The 21834-nt window shown below is 43.0% G+C and overlaps 1 protein-coding gene and 1 non-coding gene across 3 annotated transcripts; both read left to right on the top strand.

Annotated features, from left to right (window-relative positions):
* Positions 1 to 1496: 1496 nt before the first annotated feature.
* Positions 1497 to 1578, top strand: Trnas-aga. Its single transcript has one exon. It is a non-coding gene; the product is annotated as a tRNA-Ser (tRNA).
* A 252-nt stretch (positions 1579 to 1830) lies between these two features.
* C1H8orf37 (chromosome 1 C8orf37 homolog) lies at positions 1831 to 20516 on the top strand. Of its 2 annotated transcripts, none has more exons than XM_032906049.1 (6): positions 1831 to 2189; positions 6433 to 6520; positions 8698 to 8765; positions 9308 to 9373; positions 14993 to 15088; positions 19067 to 20516. In XM_032906049.1, exons 1-6 carry the CDS (start codon positions 2029 to 2031, stop codon positions 19218 to 19220), a joined length of 633 nt encoding a protein of 210 aa, XP_032761940.1. In that variant the 5' UTR covers positions 1831 to 2028; the 3' UTR covers positions 19221 to 20516. The 2 variants fall into 2 exon arrangements, with proteins under 2 accessions (XP_032761940.1, XP_032761933.1); XM_032906042.1 differs by having other exon boundaries at positions 14990 to 15088.
* The last annotated feature ends 1318 nt before the right edge of the window (positions 20517 to 21834 follow it).

Below are 21834 nucleotides of genomic sequence, written 5' to 3'. Positions count from 1 at the left end.
TTTTTTTTTTTTAAAGCATTATAAAATGGAGAAGACATCCAAGGGAGAGGCTGTTCTTCCAGAGCCCGAGAGTCCTATTCCCAGCCCCACACGGTACAGCTCAACACTGCCTGTAACTCCAGCACCAGTCACCTGAACACAAATGCACATACTAGCACACAGACACACACATGTACATATACATACACAGCCATTAAAACTAATAAAAATGTTTATTTAGAAAGGCTTGTCTTCAATTTTAAAAAGAGATGTCCGAGGTAATCTAATGACAGATTAGACATTTCCTTCATGTGACTGAGGAAGAAGAGAGAAAAAAGGGGAGACCAAAGCGCAGTGAGGACAACAGACAAGTGAAAAACTGTCTACAGCTCCAACCGGATGAAACGGGAAGCCGCAGCCACAGGTTGAATCAGGAAGCCTTGTGACAAAAGATTGCCAGGTCTAACCCCAGAAGAAAAAAAAAACCTCACAGTTCTTACAAACTGTGTGATGTAAACAGCCTCGACAGCAACAAGGCCACGCAGACACAGCCAGAGTGTGCCAAACATTACCTTTGTCTTACTATAACTAAGTTTAGATAATTTCATTTCATGGTCGCACTCAACAATAGGCCGACAAAAAAGTCTTCTTCCAAAGGCCTCTGGTAAGCTATTACCTACCATTTTTATATAGTACACCGTTACATGTTGCGCCTCTGGAAAATTAAAAATCTTTTGAACTAATTAAATAAGTGAAACTAATAAATCACCTGACTCTGATGTCTGCTTAATTCAGAGTGCCGACTTCTTGGCTAATTCAACTTTAGAAATGCAGTGTGAGCTGGCTATGTTGATGAAGCGGTGTTGTGATTTAGGTCCGTGTTACAAACCGACACCATGGAGGCTGAGGTGGGAGAGACCTCAAGGCTTTATACCCTGTATAGATATAAGACTGCCTGTTCAAAGCATAGGAATTGGAAATACTGTGGGGGTTATTTTGCTTGTTTCGCTTTATTTTGTTTTGGGTTTTGCACTGTGGTTTATATTCTTTTTCAAAGTAGTGCTTCATAGCCCGGTGAGACAGTCTTATCGTGCGTAAATTGATAGGAATAACAATTTAGTTGCTAATGAGAGAAAACTGTCCAGGGAGCTGCTTGTCAAAGAAAAACTCAAAGTGTGCAGGGAAACTGGGAGGCTGGCCAGCGGCCCCGTAATTCCAGCCTCCTTATTACAAATACCTCTATCAATGAACAAAAAAGAAACCAGCTCCCTCTCTCTCTCCTCTCCCTCCCCTTTCTCCTCTCTATCCCTCTGACTCTAGCTTTGAAGACTCACAATACTTTTATGTCACAGAATCGAAAGGCTGAACAGAATGGTTCTAAGAATTCAAACCACAAAGTTCAAATTCGCTTAAGTGGCACTGCTAGTGTTTTACTCCAATCCAAGCCAGCTTTAGTGCGGCGTATGCTTTCAATGCAGAGCCTACATAGAATCTCCCTGCCAAAATTAGCATCACCAGTAGTCGTGGCCGAGTGGTTAAGGCGATGGACTAGAAATCCATTGGGGTCTCCCCGCGCAGGTTCGAATCCTGCCGACTACGGGTAAGAGAATTCTTTTGCCAGAGGAACAGTTTTGGATCTGCAGTTTTCCCCGACCCTCCCCGGATAATTTAAGAAACATACAGGCGCTGAGGCAACCAGGGGTCGCGATAGCGTGAAAAGAGACGCTGTTTGTGGTCAGGCGCTGGAGCAGAGCGGGAGAGGTGAAGGGAAGGAGGCATCCACAGGCTGTGTGGACACCACGGGAAGCGCTGGGAGACGCAGCCACCGAAACCAGCCGTGGCGGAGCCTCTGCGGGTCTCCCTGGACCCCGGCCACCGCGAGTGCTGGCTGGTCAGAACCGCCGCTGCGCTCGCCCGGAGTCGACCGGCGGTTTGCGCACGCGCAGAGGATGGGGGCAGGGGACCGGCTCGCGGGCGCGACGGTTTCTCACGTTGCCGTGGAAACCACCCGCCAGCCTGGCTCCAGAGGGAAAGACGTGTTTGTCCAAAATGGCGAAGGACCTGGACGAGCTTCTGGATGAAGTCGAGACCAAGTTCTGCAGACTCGACCCCTTGAGGCTGGACCTGGGTGAGCGGCCCAAAAGCGGCGGCGGCGGCGGCGGCACGCACAGCGGCGACCGGAACGGAGCCCAGGAGAAAGACGCTCTCAGGTTAACGCGGGCGGGCGGGCGGTTCTGGGACATCCCTGCTCGGGGCCCAAAGCCGCCTCCGCCGCCGCGCGCTCCCGCGGCCTGGGCTGCTGTCCTGGGTCACGGCTCAGACCCCGCCCCTGGGCGAGCCTGAGGGGCTGAGATCCTACCTGCCAGCCCTAACCTGAGGTGGATCCGGGGTGTCCCTCCCCTGAAACACGAAAGGGCCACGCTGACCAGACCCAGAGCGTTCTCATCCGTGAGGTGCCCTGACTGAAAAGGTCGTGCCTCACGCCGTTACCAGGCAACCCTCAGGCCGGCTGTTAGAAAAAACATTCCGTTTTATTGTCTGATTAGTCTAAGCTGGAGGAGTTAGATGAGAGTAGATTTAATTATTAAGAGTATCCATGGTAAATATCCGAATTAAATAGCGCAGTTGCCTGCCATTCCCCATGTCTCCAAGTTAAGGGACACAGCGAATGTCCTGTTATATCCAGGTCGAAATTTAAGGACACTTAAATCTTTGGGGATTTCAACAACAGAAAGTAGGCATCGTTGCATCATCCTTTAAAGTGAGAACTTAGGATCAGTAATAACTCCTGCTAGAATCTTTTGGAAGTTTGCCTAGGGCATTTGGACAAGCCTGGTGGCATCACAATGTCAGCTTTGCACCTCGCCGCTTGTGGCTTCTCAATATCATGTAACTCGACAAAGTTAACCTACCATGACATTTGTTTATAAAAATTCAATCTGGCGACAAGAGGAGCATTGAAAAGATTCTGAAAGAGTTGAAAACAGTTCCAACGCGTTTATAAAAGTAGACAGGACGTAGCAGGACGTGGGGGGCTGCACGCCTTTAAACTCAGGAGGCAGAGGCAGGCAGATCTCTGAATTCAAAGCCAGCCTGATCTACAGAGTAAGTTCCAGGACAGCCAGGACTACACAGAGAAATCCTATCTCAAAATAAAACAAAAATTAAAATTAAAAATAGGCCACTAAAGTGAAGCTTTCAATTGCCCAACCCCATTTGGCTGAATGTTTATGAAAATATTCTTCCATTCATATATGTTATTACTTTGCAGTGTTTGCTTTTTGTTTTGGTTTAGTTTTGTTCTCTTATGGGTGGAGAGAATTTGTCAGGCCTTTTCGTCTTGGAACCAGCGTAAAGAAGCTTTTGTCTTGGAGCAGGCAACTCTACACTGAAGGGATGGCCATTGGTGTGGCTCCTCCCCACCCATGTGTTCCTTCCTGCCTGTTTCTGTACTGCTGGAACCCATCCACATGCTCCTCACCCTCCACCCACCTTAACACATCATAATGCTTAAAGTGAATCAGAACCATTATCGTTTGTGTTAAAACTTTTTATCAGGCACAGTGGTTAGAAGCTGTGTGAAAAGCCACAACAAATAACCCTCAGCCAAGGGTAAAATCCAGCTCCTTTCTGGCATGGAGTAACTTCACTAAAGGTTTGCCCTGAGCTAAAGGGAACCATTTATGAGTTTAGTAACAGACTACCTGCTGATTGCATGGCTTAACTTTTTATCTTTGACGAATGAAAATACTGAACTCGACTCTTAAAATGATAGCTTTACAAATAATACAGTAAGTGGCCATACTACATCTGGATATCAGAAATAGCTGTAATATAAATGGTAAAAGTATGCAATTGGTTGACGTGTTCAAAATGATAAAAAAGAAAATGTGTGAATGGCTTTGTGTTCTTTTAAAGACCAGTAAATACTGCAATAGTACTAAAGCAGTCCAGGATGATAAAGAGGAGACTACTTAAAGATAATACCATCTCCTAGACGATAGCTGTAATAACAGCAAATTAGTTCACTGAGTCTTTGCTAAGTCCCCAACATGGCCACTAACCCAATGAGGTGAATCGTGTTTTCTCTTCATTCACCAAATCAAGGAGGGCCTGGTAACATTCGTCTAAAAATGAGTTTGAGGCTCGACTGAGCAGGACCAGGTTTGTTTGTTTTGTTTTTTTAAGATTTATGTATTTATTGTACAAGTACTCTGTCACCGTCTTCAGACACACCAGAATGGGCATCAGATCTCCTTACAGATAGTTGTGAGCCACCATGTGGGATTTGAACTCAGGACCTCTGGAAGAACAGAGCTGAGCCATCTCTCCAGCCCAAGACCAGGTTTCAAAACTGAATGATCATCATCATCTTAGGAATTCCTCTGTCTCGAGGCAAACCTGGTCCACAGGTGATTTCCAGGACAGCCAACAGTGAAAAGAAACCCTGTCCAAAATAAACAAAAAAAGTCATCTGCCTCTTGAACTTTCTTGAATTATATGAGAAAAGAGCCTACACAATCTGTCATCAAAACCAAGGCAGGCATCTCATGAGGGTATCTCTGTAGTCAGGTCCCAGTGGGCCACACTGTTAATCCCGGAGGCAGAGGCAGAGGCAGAGGCAGACTGGTCTCTGAGTGCTAGGCCACCAAGGTGGGAACTCATAAACCTGAAAGTAATAATTTGAGGTAAGAACGCCCTGTAGTTGACAGATGTAGACATGAACCCGGAGATAGAACATAACGCCTAAAAGCAGTTTGTAAGATACTGTTTTAATAGGTAAAGTATTAAAGTTCAGAGAAATTAAATCTCTTCAACTAGGTCAGTATTTCTAGACTAGTGATGATTTTGCAATGACAAGAGAAATTCTTTTGGTTATCACAGCTAGAAAAAAGTATACTATAGGCATCCAGCAGGTAGATAGGAACCCTGTAAAATAGTCTAGAAAGTCCATTAGTGCCTCCTCTCAACACAAAGAAAGGACTTTGTGTCTGACCCCAAATGTCAGTAGTTGTAAGACTGAAGAAACTGTGGGCATTACTGATACTAAATCAAATGACGGATATAGGCTACCCCAGTTGTGAGTAAGAAAGAGTGGCAGCTTCAAGGAACAATTTTATAGTGATGGGAATGGTGGTGGTGTTTGTTTGTTTAGAAGGAAGTCTTTAGCATAGTTCTAAAGCAAAGAAAAATGCCAGTGTAGACAGTGAAAGACATGAAGGGTTAAGTGTGAGAAGGGGCAGCCAAAGGGGCAAAGCCTGGAGGTAATTGTATCAACCATTCGGTACAAGGGACACACTCCTGATGTTAGGATTTCAAAGTAAATACACTTCTAAAGAATTTGAACCAAAAAAAAGAAAGTCTTCTAAAACAAACCATAAAGAGGTCCAGCGAACTCCTGAAGTTGAGTAACAGTGTCCACAGCATAAAAACTGTAAGAACAGTTATACCATGGAAGTGTGTGAACTGCCCTTTATCTGTGTGGCCTTGTACAAGCTTCTGGGTCACTCAGTGCTCACTCTTCACCTAAAAATGGAAGTAATGGAAGCCTTAGGACAGTGTTTGCCTCACACTAATTTTTTTTTTCCTTTTGGGGCAGGAGACTGGGTGGTGCTAGCTGGACATTAGAACTCAGGACTTTGTCCACACTAAACAAATACTCTACCAATGTGCTATGTCCCCAGCTCAGTGTTCTTTTAAATAAATGGTCCAGGTGGCAGTAGACCCAGAGGCTTCCCCTGAAGAGCTTGGAGTAGTTGAAATATTATGACATGTATTGGGGGTCATTCACTGACATGAGCTTTGGCTTGGATAGAAACAAAACAGGTGGTTTGACTTCAACCTTTATGGTATTAGAATTTATTTATAACCTATATATTTTATATTGTCTATGTAAGTGCTTGACATAATTTAGAAAAGTACATTCCCAGTTTTTTCTTTAGTACATTGGCCTAAATATCTTAACTGCATGATAGTAAGGTACATATGTGATTGTGTACCAATATACTATATCTGTCTCAACAAACAGCTTATTTCTGTGAGTATGGTTGAAGTCTGAAAGCATAGTATTGGCACAAGGTCTTCCGTGTCACAGAGCCTCAGACCCATGGCATGGCAAGGCTTGTTTACAAGCCGTTCATCTTTAGTTAGAGCCCACACATACAAGAACCATCAACAGCAGCTTCTCCTCCCCCTCACATTGTCTGTAATTCACACCAAGTTCCCACACTGGTTTTGTGTCCCCAGCAGAGTACATAATCCATGTGATCCCAACCTCTCTGTGTGTGCCTCTCATTTCCTCATTCCCCAGTCGTCCAGTCAAGTCAGCCCCAAAGCCCTGCAGCTTGTGACACAGGTCCACACCTGAAAAACATGCTTGTGCTGTACAGTGGGTACGTCTGTTCTTAAGGTCCAGGTGGGCATTCATTGTTGTGCGTGCATGTTTTCTTTCAGATCAACAGAAACATTTAAAAAGGAAGATGATCTCGACAGTCTTATTAATGAAATATTTGAGGAGCCTAACTTTGACAAAAAATCTTTTGTAAGTCACATAAATGTAAGGTGCTTCGTTCTTTAAGATACTTAGACTAGTCTTAAAAGTTAAGGAACAGTAGCCATCTGGGTATGATCCTTTGAATTCTGAGAAGTACAGGTAAAAACAAAATGATTCCACTTTTAAAAATTGTGGAGGGATAAAATATTAGAAACTCTGTGTGATTCTGTTAACTCCTCAGTGAGAGTAAGAATTTAGGAAATCTGTTATTAGAGAAGTCAGCTCACAGATCACATTGGTCACTTGGATCTCTTGACAGTGTCTACGAAACACCTCTCTAAAGGCCCACAACGGTCAGCTTTCAGCACAGGGATGGTTTTTGACATCTGGAATACAATGATATTAATGTGATTCCACAAACTAGTGGACTTGACTAAATCGTAAATATTTTAATGTTTTAAATGTTGATTTTAGCTTTATAAAAAGTTCAAAAAGCCACCTATACACTGCAGTCGGGGGGCAGTCATCATACTCACCCATAAACAGGGGTTAATACTTTGCTATCACTTTCCTCTGGACTTTTTAAAGTAACTAATTAATTGGCATCCAAAGTAGTAGGTGTCCATGGCTTCTCATAGACTTTTTGGTTAGCCCTTCCTTCCTCGATCTCCCCATCTCCTCATCCCACTGCCAAGCCCGTTTCCACCTCCAGCACTCACTTATGCTGTACTATCCTCCCCTCCCCCCCATTAAGACATAGCCCACCCCGATGGCCCTTTTCTCCTTCCCTGGCTTGTACAGCTACTTCAAGTGACTTCTTTGTAGTGACTTCTTTGTGACTCTGAGCCACGTTGTCTCACTATTTAGCTCAAGATGCTCTTGAATTTGAATTAGTGACCCTCTTGTATCAGCCTTCTGGGTGGGAGAATTATAGGAATACGCCATTGTGTTCAGTTGGACTTTTTAAATAAATAAAAATTGAAAATAAAATTTAAGACCTCTGCAGATCATACTACACTGCCTTCCCTCACAAATATAACCTCTATCCTTTTCATCCACACTTAGGCCTAAATGTCTTAAGTACAGTAAAATGCATATTTTAATTTGTACCAATAAACTATATCTTTGTCTTAACAAACTTATTTCTGAGGGTTTGAAGTCCTGAGTAAATGTGAATTTAGTTTGCGTTTTTCCCCCACTGCTGTATCTGATTTTGCAGCTGGAGGAGGGAGAGAGTGGGTTTATATAAAATATTTATCAGATAAGAAAGCAATGATCTGAGTAACAGCCAGGCCCACCTTGTCTGGAGCGGCATCTGGGTATCCTGGAAGAACTGCTCCTCACTCCAACTTCCTAACCCCAGGAATCCCAGCCAATGTTACAGCCCAGCCTGGAGTGACTGAGCACTGCGCTTGTGTATAGTATAAAAGGCAAGCCTCTCAGATGAAAGGTTCTCATGTGCCCTTCTGAAGTCTCTACCCATGCAGCAAATACTTTCCTGTTTAACATCGAATAAGAATTAAGAGAAATGATAATGAAATATGCTTGCCTCTTAAACTCCCTCACCACGAGGTATGGTGAAGGTGCGTCTGCGCACAGTTCTAAATGCCCTTTCCCTGTCTCGCTTCCTTCTGCTGGCGGTGCTCCTAGGTGTGGCTGGTCTATGACGTTTGATACCTTACGCCAGTTAACACGTAATAACTGCCTACTAATGGTGGCGATGTTATTAGAACATACAGGAACTACTGTGTGCTTCTGACTCCGTGGCTCCATCCTCCATGGTCATAGATTGCTTGAGACATTACATTTGATCAAAATCAATAATCCTGAAGTTACACAGGAGTTTATTTTTAGTTTAGATGAGTACCATTCATGGCCTTTAAAAATGAGCTTAAATTTCTCCAGAATGCGGTTTTAAATAGCAGGCCGTTCACATTAAATCACTGAATCCGGGTATTAACTGAAGAAGTATAAAATAACTCTAATCACAGCACACATAACAGCAGTAGATCAATTTCTTAGGCTGAAAACACTGTAATTTTCGAATTCCTCAGAGATCTCTCCTCCTTCCTGCCTTCAAAAGGTTTTGATCACTGTTTTGGGTTTCTAAAAAGGATATCACCAAATGTGTTGTTTATGTCATTTTTAAATGTTGCTATTATAAGACAGAGTTGCAGTTCTCTAGCCTTTGTTCTTTTATTGTTTTTGTTTGTTTCTTTGTTTAGCAAAAATTTAAATCTAAATCTTCAAGTAACACATCTGTCAGAGCTCCCATTCAAGGCCTCAGTAAAAGGTAAGCTGAGATTGCTTGGGGAATTGTACACAGAGTGGGCAAATTCCTTGAGGATAGCCTAGTAGATTCCATTACCATTCCAACAGCAGTGACATTGAAGAACAAAGCCCTGGTCGGCCTTCAGACAGGAGACCACTAGCAATATCTGCAGTATATTTAGGATCTATGACTCTTTTAGTGTAAAGGAAATTAAACAGGAGATTATTGCTGTTGTAAATAATTTTCTGCTCTGTTTAAAAAAGTGTGAATGGTTTCTCAAAATTGATGTTCTGTTATATGCTTTAATATTTACTTTATTCCTTACATTATTGGCACACATTTTTCTGTGACTCATTTTAACTCCTTGAGTGTTTGTGATGCAGGTTATATCCTATAGAGAGTGATCCTGTAATAAATATCTCCTCCTTGAAGTAGTTGGCTTGCTAGGAAAGCATATAATATGATCACAAGAACATAGACTCATAGAGACCAAACTAACTTCTCATGTTTCTTTTTTGTTGTTGTTGTAATTTTATTTTTCTCCATCTGCTGACCATGTCTAGTTGCAGTCCAGTGTATCTCAGTGGAAGCGCCATTCCATGTGGGATTGGAACAAATACTTCACAGAGGTAGGATGTGGGAAATGGAGTGACTCTCTCACTGGGATGCCTTGACGTCAGGCTGCTTTATGATGGGAGCGGGGAGCTGTGTTGTATTAGCCAGTCTACAGGTGCTTTGTTGACTCATTTAATGTTCTCGGGAGGAACTGTTAAAGGCTGAGCTGTGCAGGTGGCAGATGCCTGTAATCCTAGCACATGGGAGGCTGGGGCTGGGTGATGGCTACAAATTCAAGACCCGGCCAGTGAGCCACACAGCAAGACGTGTATTTAGATGGGGAAAAGCTGTAATGTTGGCTCTGTACTGTTCATTGTATTTGATGCCCTGTCCTGAGCCCCACTGGAGGGCCTGGATCACTTGAGCCCTCCCAGGTGCTTAGAGAGCACCAGCACAGTGTGCTTTCTTCCAAGTTGGGGAAAGAATGGCTTACATAGGTAAATGCCGCTGTATGTCGGATGCAATGCCTTTGCCTCACTGATTTGGCCAGAAAATATGAGAAACTGAAGGTCCTCATTAACCAGAGTTCTTCAGCACAGGCACTTGACTTTATTTGTTTCTAAAATGGAAACCTGTCACTTCTCGTCTCTTCCCACGCCCTTCAAGACTCTGTTCTCTTGTTCAGTTCTTTTTAGGGAGTCTTAAGAGTCAAGATACCCTCACTGCAAACCCATTATCACTTCTTGTTTTTTAATTTTTTTATTTACATTGTTGATTCTGTAATAGTCTATTCATACCATATCACTTCTAGTACATTCCATTATCATTTTCATAGATAGGAGAAAAGTATAAGCAAGTGTTTGCACTACCCTGCTGCTCTTGGTTCTATTTTGGCAGAGGCCCATTTAACTATGTTTTTCCCATCTCTCCCCCAGTTCCTAAATACTGTTTGGTCTGTGCTCCTTTCTAAGAAGAAAGGACTACATTAAGTTACTGAATACTGAGCACACCTCTGGAGAGTTGTTATATGAAATAATAGGAGTGGGCCAAAAATGACACTGATGGGGGTTGGTGGTACCCGCTTGGATTCTAGGACACCAGGGATGCAAAAGTGAAATTGGGAGCCTTCTGAATGTAAGAACATGGAACCCCATGTCCTGGGGCCTAACTCAGCAAAGAATTGAAGATAAAAACTGATCTGAGAGACAGCTATAGTCTTGCTGTCTGTCCTCAATGACCTGGATGAGTCCTGTTGGACTCAGTCATTTTCAGAGCTTTGACTCCTCTAAGGTAACTTCTGTCAAGTTACCAGGAACTACAGCAGCAATTTCTACTATCCACTTCCAGCCTCTCTGAACCTCACACACATCCAGCAGAGTCACCCCACTTCAACTCTGAACTTACTACTGCCTTGCTGAAGAGCTTGGTCTTCCCCTTTCCTCTCGCTCCTTCCCCTGAGGCAGGTGCTGTCTACACAGGAACATGTACATTTTCCTGCCTCTGAGTACCTTAGCCTTGGTCCCTGTGCAGTGGCCCTCCTCCCCAGTGCATGCCCCTTTGTCTGTGTGCTTTACTCACACATTACAGATTCACTTCCTCATTCCATTCTAATGTCTTCTTTGTTGTTTGCTTGTCTTTTAAATGCTTTGAATACCCATCCAGAGCAAGTGCTAGTTGATTAACACAAAGTGCCCAGTAAGGAAGCAGGTAAAACAGTAAATGATTACAGCAGAGCGTGAGAGGGAGGAGCTTGATGACAGCATTCCTATGCCCCACACCAACCCTTAAGGACAGTTCTTCTAAAGCTTGGCTCAGTATCCTTGCCTATAACAGCCAGACATCCTTTTTGTGGCTATCATGAAAACTTTCACAGCAGCACAAGAAAAAGAAAGTCAGTTGGGCTGCAGGATGGCTTGAAATTTGGGGATTGATGTAGAAGGGGTGCCAGGAGAGGCACTGGAGCTGTAGGTACCACAGTCTAGGGGAAGAGAGGGGGCCATCACCTGGTGTCAATGGCTCTAAGGAAAGGATGTCAAATTTTATATAGAATATAGAATTGAAAGAAGTTGAAGAGTAAATATCCTTGGTACATGAGAAAGTTAATACCAACTTCCAGAAAGCCTGCAACGTGGCTAAAGGGGTGATCGTGCATTGCAGCCGAGCCTCATGACCTACGTTGGCTCCCCAGGGCCCACATGGTCAAAGGAGGAGCCAGTTCCTGGAGCTTCTCTGACATCTACATACATACTCAGTAGATAGACAGATAAATAAATGGATGAATAAAAAGAATTACTTCTAGATATCCTGGCCTATTAGCTCATGCCTATAACCCCAGCACTTGAGAGTGTGAAGCAGGAGGCTTGCCACAAGTTTGAGGGTACCCTGAACTACATAGTAAGACCAGGCCAGCCATAGCTACATAGCAAAATCCTGTTCCTCCACTTAGCTAGCCCCAGGCCAAAACAAACAAGCAAACAAACCTCCCAGGTGATATGTCCAGGGTTCAAATTGTAACTTGATTTCCTAACCCATAATGCTTTCCTGTGTGCCAGCTTCCATCCTGTGAAAAAGAAGACTTACCCTTCTCTCACTGCTGTAGCTGCTGCTGTGGTTTTTGTTCTGATGTGAGGTCTCATGTGGCCCAGGCTATCCTCAACTCACTCTCTAGCGAAAGGTGACTTTGAACTCCTGATGCTCCTGCCCCTGCCTCTCAAGTCCTGAGATTACAGGCATGTGACACCATACCTAGCCAGCCACTATTGTTTTGAAACTGTCCAAGTATCAAGACTGTCTAACCTACTATGTAGATGTGATGGGATTTAACTAAGAACTACAGAGTCTGGTTATATGAAGTAGTATTTGGGGCATTCCCACCATAAAATGGTCAGTTCTGCTTATCAATTGGATAAATATAGAAGCATCCTCCTTAGTAAGTCCCTCCATATTTTATAGGGGAAACTTAGTTTATTCCTCATTGGAATCATGATATTAATTTATGCTAACACATATTTGACTTACAATAGCTCAGATGTGACTAACACATTTACTAATCACAACGTTTCAAGTTTAAATGTTGTCACCCTTCCCTAGATTAGCAGTGTGTATTGGATGCTGGGCAGGGACAGTGAGCCACCCAGTCACAAGGCTAGCACCAGGACTCTTGCTTTGTATTGTGATGTTTGATAGATTAGATATGTTACACGCAGTTTTAACTAAGGGGCTGGTCAAGTATATAAATGCAATGGTCTTGAGAAGAATATTCAAAGGGCCTCATGCTGATTTTTATGTTCCGAGCCTAGAGGAAGTCAGCTGCACTGTGCTCAGTTGTCCTCTGTGTTTGGCTCCTGGATTAAGCTCCACTGTAGGGGTGACAAGAACTGTTTAGAGTGTAAAGATTGAAGTCTTTTGCCCAGTTGGTGGAAAGGAGATGGAATAGTAGTAGGAACATGGTGTCATTAACAAGTGCGGTAGGTCAAATTAAGGCAGCCTTTTCACATCAGTCGAGTTCACTGTTAACATGTTTGTGGATTACTTGCAAGGCTGGATTATCCCATTGCCAGCATTAGTTAGGACCTAACAGAGTAGCAGCAGAGTGATTTCTTAGCTGCACGTTGGTTTTAGTTTTCTCATAGGACAGTGTTTGTAAGAAAATATAGTAGTCCGAATAGATTTGATAAATACTAAATTTTAAATTAAATTTAAAACTACATCTAGCATAATGGTTGAGATTTTACACACAAAATATCATGAAATCTAAATTATGGTTCCCATAATAGCAATAATTCAGCCAAATTGCACATATGTATTAAGGTATTAAAGTTCTCACTCTGTTGTGAGCATGTAATAAACTACATCTGTATAAGAGCACAAGTTATGGGTGCCTTGGGAGCCATCATGTGTATTTCCTGACTTACATTCCCAACCTGATTGAAGTGTTATGAATGCAACTGTGTGACATCCCCAGGAACTGACAACTTCAGCAGTCACTGACAGTTTAAAAGAAGATGCTTATGAAACATCGTGAATGTTTAGTTATTACTGTGGTTGGTACTTTTAGAACTATTAAGCATTCACTCTCAAGGAAACCTTCAGACCAAAAGTTTCCCAATATTATTCCAGTTTTGAAGTTAGATGTCTAAAGTTTGAGATGGCCTTATGTAGTCCAGGCTGGCCTTGAACTCACTATGTAGCCAATGATGACCCTTCTGCCTCCATATTGAAAGTACTGGGATTAGAAGCATGTACCACTTTGCCTAGCCTATATTTGAATTTTGAAAGGGAAAAATTTACTAATGGGCTTGTTTTATTTTATTTGTTGCAGAAATATTACTGGAAAAAGTATATTAGTAAAATATATTGAAACAACACTATCAAAAAGAGCAAAAGCAAAATTGGAAACTGTATAAAGAGAGATTGAGTCTGAGAGGAATTGCTTGACTAAAGCACTTTGTGTTCAGTGTCTGTACTGCCTCCCTAGGCCATGGAGAGTGTCTAGTGTATTCACTTTGTTGTCCTTGTAAGTACTCCGTGCAGGCTAAAGCAGCTGACTCTGCATTCTCTTGTCTGTATTCTCCCCACCCCCATCTCTCCTCCCTGTGTGTGTGTCTCAACAACTCATCGACTTTTTGTGTTTATTAAATGTAGCTGTTGAAGCTATTAAATATTTCAAATAATGGAGGTCTGTTTCTGTCGCTGCAGCAACAGCGCATACTTCTTTTAACCTTGCATATAGTATCGCTTTCTACAGTCACCACGTCACACACACCTGTGCTTCACAATACCGGCAGGAGGCCTGCTTGTCGCTCCATCTCCTGAGAGGCCCTGGGTCCTCACTCTCCAGCACAGCCACAATCTTGCTCTTCATTGCATCTCTGCCATCACTGTACAAACATGGTCTTCTCCTCCCTCAGATAACCCATAGTCGTTCCTGAAGGAACTGCTCAATCAGACTAGTCCCTGCTGCCCTGGTCGGAATTCCAACCCGTCACCACCGGGACTCCTAATCTCCTTACACTAATCTCATATTCCATTCAAAGCCCCTTCCATCTTCTAACGTACTAACAACTTATTTACGGTGAATACTGTTTGGTTAATGTGTCCCTAGAACCTAAGGACTCTCGAGCCATAGGGTCTCAGCAGCTCTTTCGTAATGGGCAAATGAAAGCACTGATGCCAGTTATTCTGGAAACAGCAAGCAATGGTCCCACATTGAAGCAGTTTGTGGAAGAGAGCTTGATTTCAGTGTAGCATTTCACATTCTTGATCTGCCAATCCTCTCCTCATGTTATGTCCATAAATTATTTATTTTTATGTGTATATATGCAGGTATTATGCAAGCCCTTTATAAGATAGATATGAAAATTAACCGGAAAGCTTTTTTGATGTTTTTTTAGTTTTGCTTCTTTTGAGACAGAATCTTACTGTGTAGCCCTGGCTGGCTCAGAACTCACTATAAAGATCAGGCTGGCTTTGAAATCACAGTGCTAAGATATTTTCCAAGTGCTGGGATTAAAGGAGTGTACTACCACATCTAACCAGAAAGCTTGAACATATAAACAGTCCTTGGGAACAAACAATTACAGTTGATTAATCTGTATCTTTCTGTTGCTTATTCAATTATCTGGAGCATGTTGCTATATTTTCATATGTAAACAGCAATCATCTCTAATGCACAGTTCTTTCTCTCTAAGCAGAGCATGTGACCGACTGCGTTGTGTAGCCTGTGACTTCCGGATAGTGAGCTACAATGACTATATGTGGGACAAGTCATGTGATTACCTGTTCTTCAGGTATGTTTCTGAGTTTTACCCTGTGGAAAATGTACCAAGGGCCTTTCATTCCTTGGATGTTTGCGTGTCTTGTTTGGTCTACTTGTCTAGTCATGGGGTCTCTGACTCTCACCCCCCTCATCTCCTCAGTCTGTTTGCTGTCAGCCTACATACGGATGTGTTTCAGAATGAGAATGCAGAAGGAGCCCACTGATTTTTGTGCCCACAACCTCCTTGTTCAGACCATTCTTTGTGTGCTCATTCTCACAGCAGAGCTCTGAGGATGGTATCATCCTGCCCAGACTTTTGCATACAGACGTCGTAGTCAAGACCGTCCCTCCATTACCCAGCTTCTCTTCAACCTTGTCTTCCCACAAAGGGAGGGCTTCACCTCCACTTTAGCAGCATCACAGTCTTTGGTACCTCGTTCTTTTCCTGACACATCTGACCCCATTTCTCTTCCCACACCCTGCCTGTCCTTCCAAGTGTGATTCATCAAACATCTTGCTTTCTTCGTTCATCACTCTGTTTGAAACTCACTTGTGCACTCGTGTGTATACAATACAAAATATACATACACACAGAAAAACACAATTGCACAAGTTTCACAGTCCTGACCCCAAAAAAGGTCCAGCCACCTACTCTCAGCTTCAACTGTTTTTTGCTCTCACAGATGGAAAATTAACTTTAAATTTCAGACTCCTTTGGGGTTTGTTGTTGTTGTTGTTTTGGGTTGGGTTGGGTTGGGTTTTGGGGGTGTTGTTTTGGTTTGTGTTTTACTATTCACTCTCTCCTGGTTAATCTAACAAAATGGCTAAGCAAGTCTCATAAGTCACCAACATGGACATGAATTGAGATGTGTGTAACATCAAAACATTAGCAAGCGGGGCAGGGGGTTGGACAGTTGCGAGCACAGTTTGTAAGTGATTGACGTGGGACATTAGAAACACAGTGTCTCAATCTTCCAGAATTGCAGATATGGTGGTACACTCTGGAAACTGAAGCAGGACAGTGAGTTCAAGGCCAGACCTTGTTATAAGAAAAAAGAGACATTAGTTCGTTTACTGTAGATGTATGTTAGTCTCGTTTTAGAATATAGTTTACCAAAAATAGTGATTACTAGAATTATTACACTGTTAAAACTAAATTAGTGGTTATTACATAAATCAATGAAAAATACAAGTTGAACCCTTGAGATACAAAAGAATATGCTTAAAAGACAAGAGAATACCAACTAAAGAATACGGTTACCTCCACCAAGATGCAAGTTACCGATGCATCGCCTCCTGTAAGTCCTTAGCACACCTTTAGCCAGTCGACAGTCATCAGCACCTCACTGGCCACTCTTAGAAACTGGGCTCAGAAGGTGAAGAGCATCCAGTTCCTGCTCTGAGAAGTACAGTTCTGCGAGGGAGGCAGCATAGAGAACATCACACTGAACGATAGTGGAGCTAGAGGAGAGAGAAGATGGATATACTTCACCTCCAGCGCCCAGAAAGGCCTGGTTATTCTGAGGTAGAGTTTACTCAGACTCATGCATGCTAGCCAAGTGTTCTGTGAACAGAGTCTCGTCACTAGCACTTCAGGGGTATTTTTACAGACACAGAGAGAGGGGAAGTCAGACGGTGGAGTGGAGTCAGGAGTAGTTTGAACAAGAGCAAGAGATGACAAGAGCTGAAGTAGTATAGAAAAGTAAAAAGGGCCCAAGAAAACCTGGGCAGTGGTGGTGCACTGTTAATCCCAGCACTCAAGGAGGTAGAGGCAGGTGGATCTCTTGAGTTCAAGGCTAGCCTGGTCTACAGAGCGATTTCCAGGATTTCCAGGACTAACACAGAGAAACAGTCTCAAAAAACCTTAGGATGTCTTAGTCTTAGGATGTCTTTCTTATTAGGCCTCTTGGTTCACAAATGGACTGTGTGAAAGCAAGAAGCTAGACAATGGGTTCCAGGTACTATTGAAACTCTCTGAAGCTCCAGGAGGACTCACAGTTGAAGGCATGAGATCGGATGTTCTTACCCAAGAGGGCAGTGTGGAAGGAGCCAGCGCAGTTAGCAGCTGTTTTACAATGTTTTGGGCTTACGTGGTAAAGGGAAGGAGGCTGTGTCAGGGTTGTTTGTGCAGAAGGGTCCAGAATGCTGATGGGAAGGGGTTTATGTAGGAAGAGAGGCTTCTTAATGACAGTCTTCTGAAAGTGACTGTTCTGAAGACCTGCTGATATCACTAGTTGGAGATGACAGGCATGAGAACAGAGTGAGGCAAGGAGACTCACTCCTACCTCAGATACTCACCTGTGGGCTTCTGATGCAGCTCACTCTTCACTGGGGAAATGAGTCTGTCACTTCTCTACCCTGAACATTGCCACCTCCTCTGTGCCAGAGAGGGGGCTACGACACTTGGTAGGGTCCTGAGCGCTCACTAGGACAGTGAAGATGCAACATCTATTGGTCCCATCACTGAAAGTAAGAGTAGTCGAGAATAGATGAAGCACAAGGAACCCAGGGACTGAGTCCACAAGGGACGGCAGGGCAGTGAGGGAATAGAAGGTTTCGCAGGCCATCACGTGTTCACCGAGCATAGCAAGCATCTGTGCTTTGTGGCGTCAGGTGTGTGCTTGTCCTGTAGATGCTGTACAGTTGCTTCACTGTTCTTTTACAAGTCAGGAATAAGCATGAGGTAGCTTTCACAGACTCTAGCTCTTTGTAAAGGAAACATAAGCCAGATTTACCAACCACCCTGCCACTATAGCTTAATGAAATTCTTGTATTTGTCTATTAAATCATATGTTCTCCTTAAAGGGAAATAATAGCATAATTTATTTTCTAAGCTTTTAAGATAAGTGTTCCTTAAAAAAATTACTTGAAAAATACTACTGATTCATCCAGTATCTATGATTTTTATTTCTAGAATCTCTAATCAGTCAAATAGCAAATGCTAATTTAGCAAAATATTGAATTTAGCAGATTGAATAAAGGGAGTATTGCCTCCTTTCATTAACTTCGTTTTTCTGGGCTTGTATTTTATTCTAATAAAACCAGATTATTGTGTTCTTTCCCTAGTTCTCCAGAACCCTTGCTAGGTCATCACTGGCCAGGGCGCCACTTTCCAGAACTCGGACAGTTGCCCAGAAACTCCAGGGTTTTGCAGGCTCTCACCATCTGAATAGTGCCTGAATTTGCACACTGCAGTAGTGAATGTTATACACATTGACCACCAGGGGGCACTTTGGAAACTGCCTTCTCAAGGGACAAGCAGTGGATCTTGGCCACCACACCTGTTTAGCATTCACAGCATTTCACCATTTCTCTTGGGTTTGGTTTTTTCCAACAGTTTACTTTTAGCTTATCCAGTTTTATTTTCCAAAGATATGTTCATAAACTCATTGTGTGAGTTATAAAGATTATAGTTGATTTTCTCTTAGTAACTAATCTCACAGTAATTTCTGTATTCATATAACGCAAGCAAACCCAGTGGTTCTATTTTAAGATCCTTTCTTGTTCCTTCAGTTGTTTGTTACCTCATTTACACTTTAGGATGGGTGCTTTGTTGCTGATAGAATAAATCATCAGATCACTTATACAAAGGAAAGAGAGTCTGAGTTCTGCTTAGAGAAGCGAGACTCGCTTCCCCAGTCAAGAGTGCTGCAGCCAGTGCATTAGAAGTCCCGCCTTCCCGCCCTTGTGTAGGCCTTTGTGGCACAGGCAGGTCTGAGGTAGGAGGGGGCCTCCTCACCTCCCATCTGTTCTCATGCCTGTCATCTCCGACTAGTGACATCAGCAGTTCTCAGAACACTCTCTCCTAGAAGATTGCCATTAGAAAGTCAGGGAAACACTGTCAGAAACAGACACCTAAGGAGTCCCCTGCTGCTGGTATAAGCAGACCAAGGTTCTTGAGTTTTAGTTGAAGAGGCTGCAGGGAACTAAACAGAATGTTTTATTTTTCTTTTGCATTATTAAACGCTAAACATGGACATTACACTTAAACTTGTCTGTTTCACTACAGAAACAACATGCCAGAATTCCACAAACTCAAAACAAAGTTGATCGAGAAGAAGGGAGCACGGGCATATGCCTGCCAGTGTAGCTGGAGAACTGTGGAAGAGCTCACTGACCTGCAGGCAGACCATGAGCTCCGCTGGGTCTGTGGTAAACACTGAATGCAGACCATTCACGTTCCAATAGCAGCACCGGGAAGAACACGTTCCACGCACCAAACTTGGGCACCAGTACACGGCAGTATTGTGCCCTTTGGGAAGAGGCAACAAGTTTTGTGTAACTTCACACACTTTTGAAGACCAAATGGACTGGGAAAGACATGTACTGTGACACCTTGGCATTCTTCCTTTCGACATGGACGTTTTACTTAGAAGGTTAAAATATCTGTGTTCACCAGCCTGTCTCCTTTTAAGGATTGAAACTTTGACATTTCGTGCAAATTTACAGCTTTCCCGCAGCAACTGCCATACTGACTGCTAATGCACTCCATACGGTCCTCGTGTATCATTGTCATTAAAGAGGGCAGAGGGGTCATTGTGTATGAGTGTTCATGGCTCTTCCTGTTCTGATCCATCATTATCAGAGACCATAAGGTGGACATGACAAAAAAGCAGATGACATTAGTTACTGACGGGTTGTCAAGAGTGCAGGGAACATTGTAACCCTTTCTCACATATATCTCTTCTTGCCTCACCAACTCAACTCAGTATTGTGTGTAATAGTAATAATGATGTTCCCGTTTTAGCACATTTCCCTCCTTTGCTCATCAAAATATCAAAAGTTGTTAGTTTTCTATTAGCCAACGTCTGTTTATAAAAGATTTTTGATGCCACTGAAGTCACTAAAATCTTACAGATAAGTCACTGCGGGCTTTTCAAGTATCCTCTGCAGCTCTACGAGAGCAGCAGTACGATGGCTTTCAGATGACCTGCAGACTTCCTAATAGTATCCGGTCGGTCCATTCTTTATTGAAATATAGAGAACAAATGGGTAGGCATTGGGCTCCCATGATATCACTGAGATGGGAGGAACCGTATCATAGTAACATGCATTACCTCAGTTTATGTCCCAGCCCCATGTGTGCCTGCTTCCTGAGTGCGTGTTAGTGTGGGACACAGGGCACTCTGAAAGGATGCACATTTTAGTGCAGATATGATCTGACTGGTTTTCTCTTAACTCCATTCTCACCACCAACCAAAGCCTCTGATGGCTGAAGGTTTCCTCCTAGGCTCGGGGTCTCGCTCAGCAATAGCGCGTGCATTGCGTGCACGAGGCCCTCAGTTTATTTCTGTAGACAAAAGAAGACAAAGAGGCAAGCTTTTCCCGACTGTGACACATCTGTGTACTGAAAAACCTTTAATTGCAGCAAAAGAGATCTCAAAGTAGCTGATGCTCTAATTTTTGTATGTAGATAGATTTACAAGTTTTCTTTCAATAAACCTATTTACTCCTCAAAATTATTTCTCTGTGTAATTATGTAAGAAAATTGGTCATTTTTGATTGACAATGTGTATTCCCAAAAAATAACAGCAGTACCATGCACATACATACTGAGAAACTCATGAAGGCTGAGTACAGCAATGCACACATGTAATCCCAGCACCAGAGAGACTGAGGAAAGAGGATTATGAGTTCAAGGCCAGCCTGGGCTACAAAATAAGAACCTGTCTCAAAGAGAGACTGACTGACTGACTGACTGACTGACTGACTGACTGACTGACTGACTGACTGACTGACTGACTGGAGAGAAAGACAGCCTATAGAACTTAACAAGTAGCCTAGCCATGAAGTGGCTTTTTATTCCGGTATGTACATTTACTGAACCAGCAATTTGAAAATGTTTTAGAGCTAGGCATGGTGACTCAAGCATTTGCTCTCAATGTTCGGAATGCAGTTAGTCTCTGAGCTTGAGGCCAATCTGATCTACAGAGTGGGGGTGGGTGGGTAGAAAGGTATGGTATTTTTAATCTATTTTACCTCTAGAGGGACAATATGGAAAATGAGTTCATCACCTGTTCTATATAGTCAGTTTCTGTTCTCCAATGTCTGAAATGCATTTATCATACCACCAAGGCCTGATAACCTGAGTTCAATCCACAGGACCCACATAATATAGGAAACCAGTTCCTGCAAGTTGTCCTCTGATGTCCATACAGCACTGTTTCCTGAACACAACATCCGCTGAGCGCGTGCGCACACACACACACACACACACACACACACACACACACACACACACTCTCTCTCTCTCTCTCTCTCTCTCTCTCTCTCTCTCTCTCTCTCTCTCTCTCTCTCTCTCTCTCTCTCTGAATAAATGTAGGGTTGTTTTTAATTTTAGATCCAGTTCACTTACATTCTCGATGGAGGCAGTGGCAGTAAAAATGATTAACTTTGTTAATCTCAGTCCTCAAAAGCACATTTTAATGTAACCTTTTTCTTAGGGTGATTATTTTATGTGCATGGGTATTTTGCCCGCTTGCCATCTACTCCTCTCGGGTGTGATTTCTTTTTGCTGAAGAGATTTCAGGGGTGCTCTTAGGTTGCTAGTATGTTCCTTTGTGTAGGCACTCAGCGTTGTGGGTTACCACACTGAGCCACATCTATTGTCCTGTAAGTTCAGATGCGTTGTTTTCACTTCCACTCAAGCCCAGAAAGTCTTCCGTTTCTTTCCTGAATTCTATCCTGACCTGGTTTTTATTCAGTAGTGAGCTGTTCAGTTTCTATGACTTCATTAGCTTTCTGTTGATGGTTGATATCCAGTTTTAATCCATGGTA

The sequence above is a fragment of the Rattus rattus genome, chromosome 1 (genome assembly GCF_011064425.1).
Source record: "Rattus rattus isolate New Zealand chromosome 1, Rrattus_CSIRO_v1, whole genome shotgun sequence".
NCBI classification, from domain to species: Eukaryota; Metazoa; Chordata; class Mammalia; order Rodentia; family Muridae; genus Rattus; species Rattus rattus.
This window is presented reverse-complemented; position numbering and strand designations above follow the sequence as displayed.

Bases quoted from the DNA above. Each gene is read 5' to 3' on its own strand.
- C1H8orf37 (XM_032906042.1), top strand. From the start codon at position 2,029: ATGGCGAAGGACCTGGACGAGCTTCTGGATGAAGTCGAGACCAAGTTC. The intron at 6,521-8,697 runs GTAAGTCACATA...TTCTTTGTTTAG, and splicing joins ACTTTGACAAAAAATCTTTT to CAAAAATTTAAATCTAAATC. The intron at 9,374-14,989 runs GTAGGATGTGGG...TTTCTCTCTAAG, and splicing joins GGAACAAATACTTCACAGAG to CAGAGCATGTGACCGACTGC.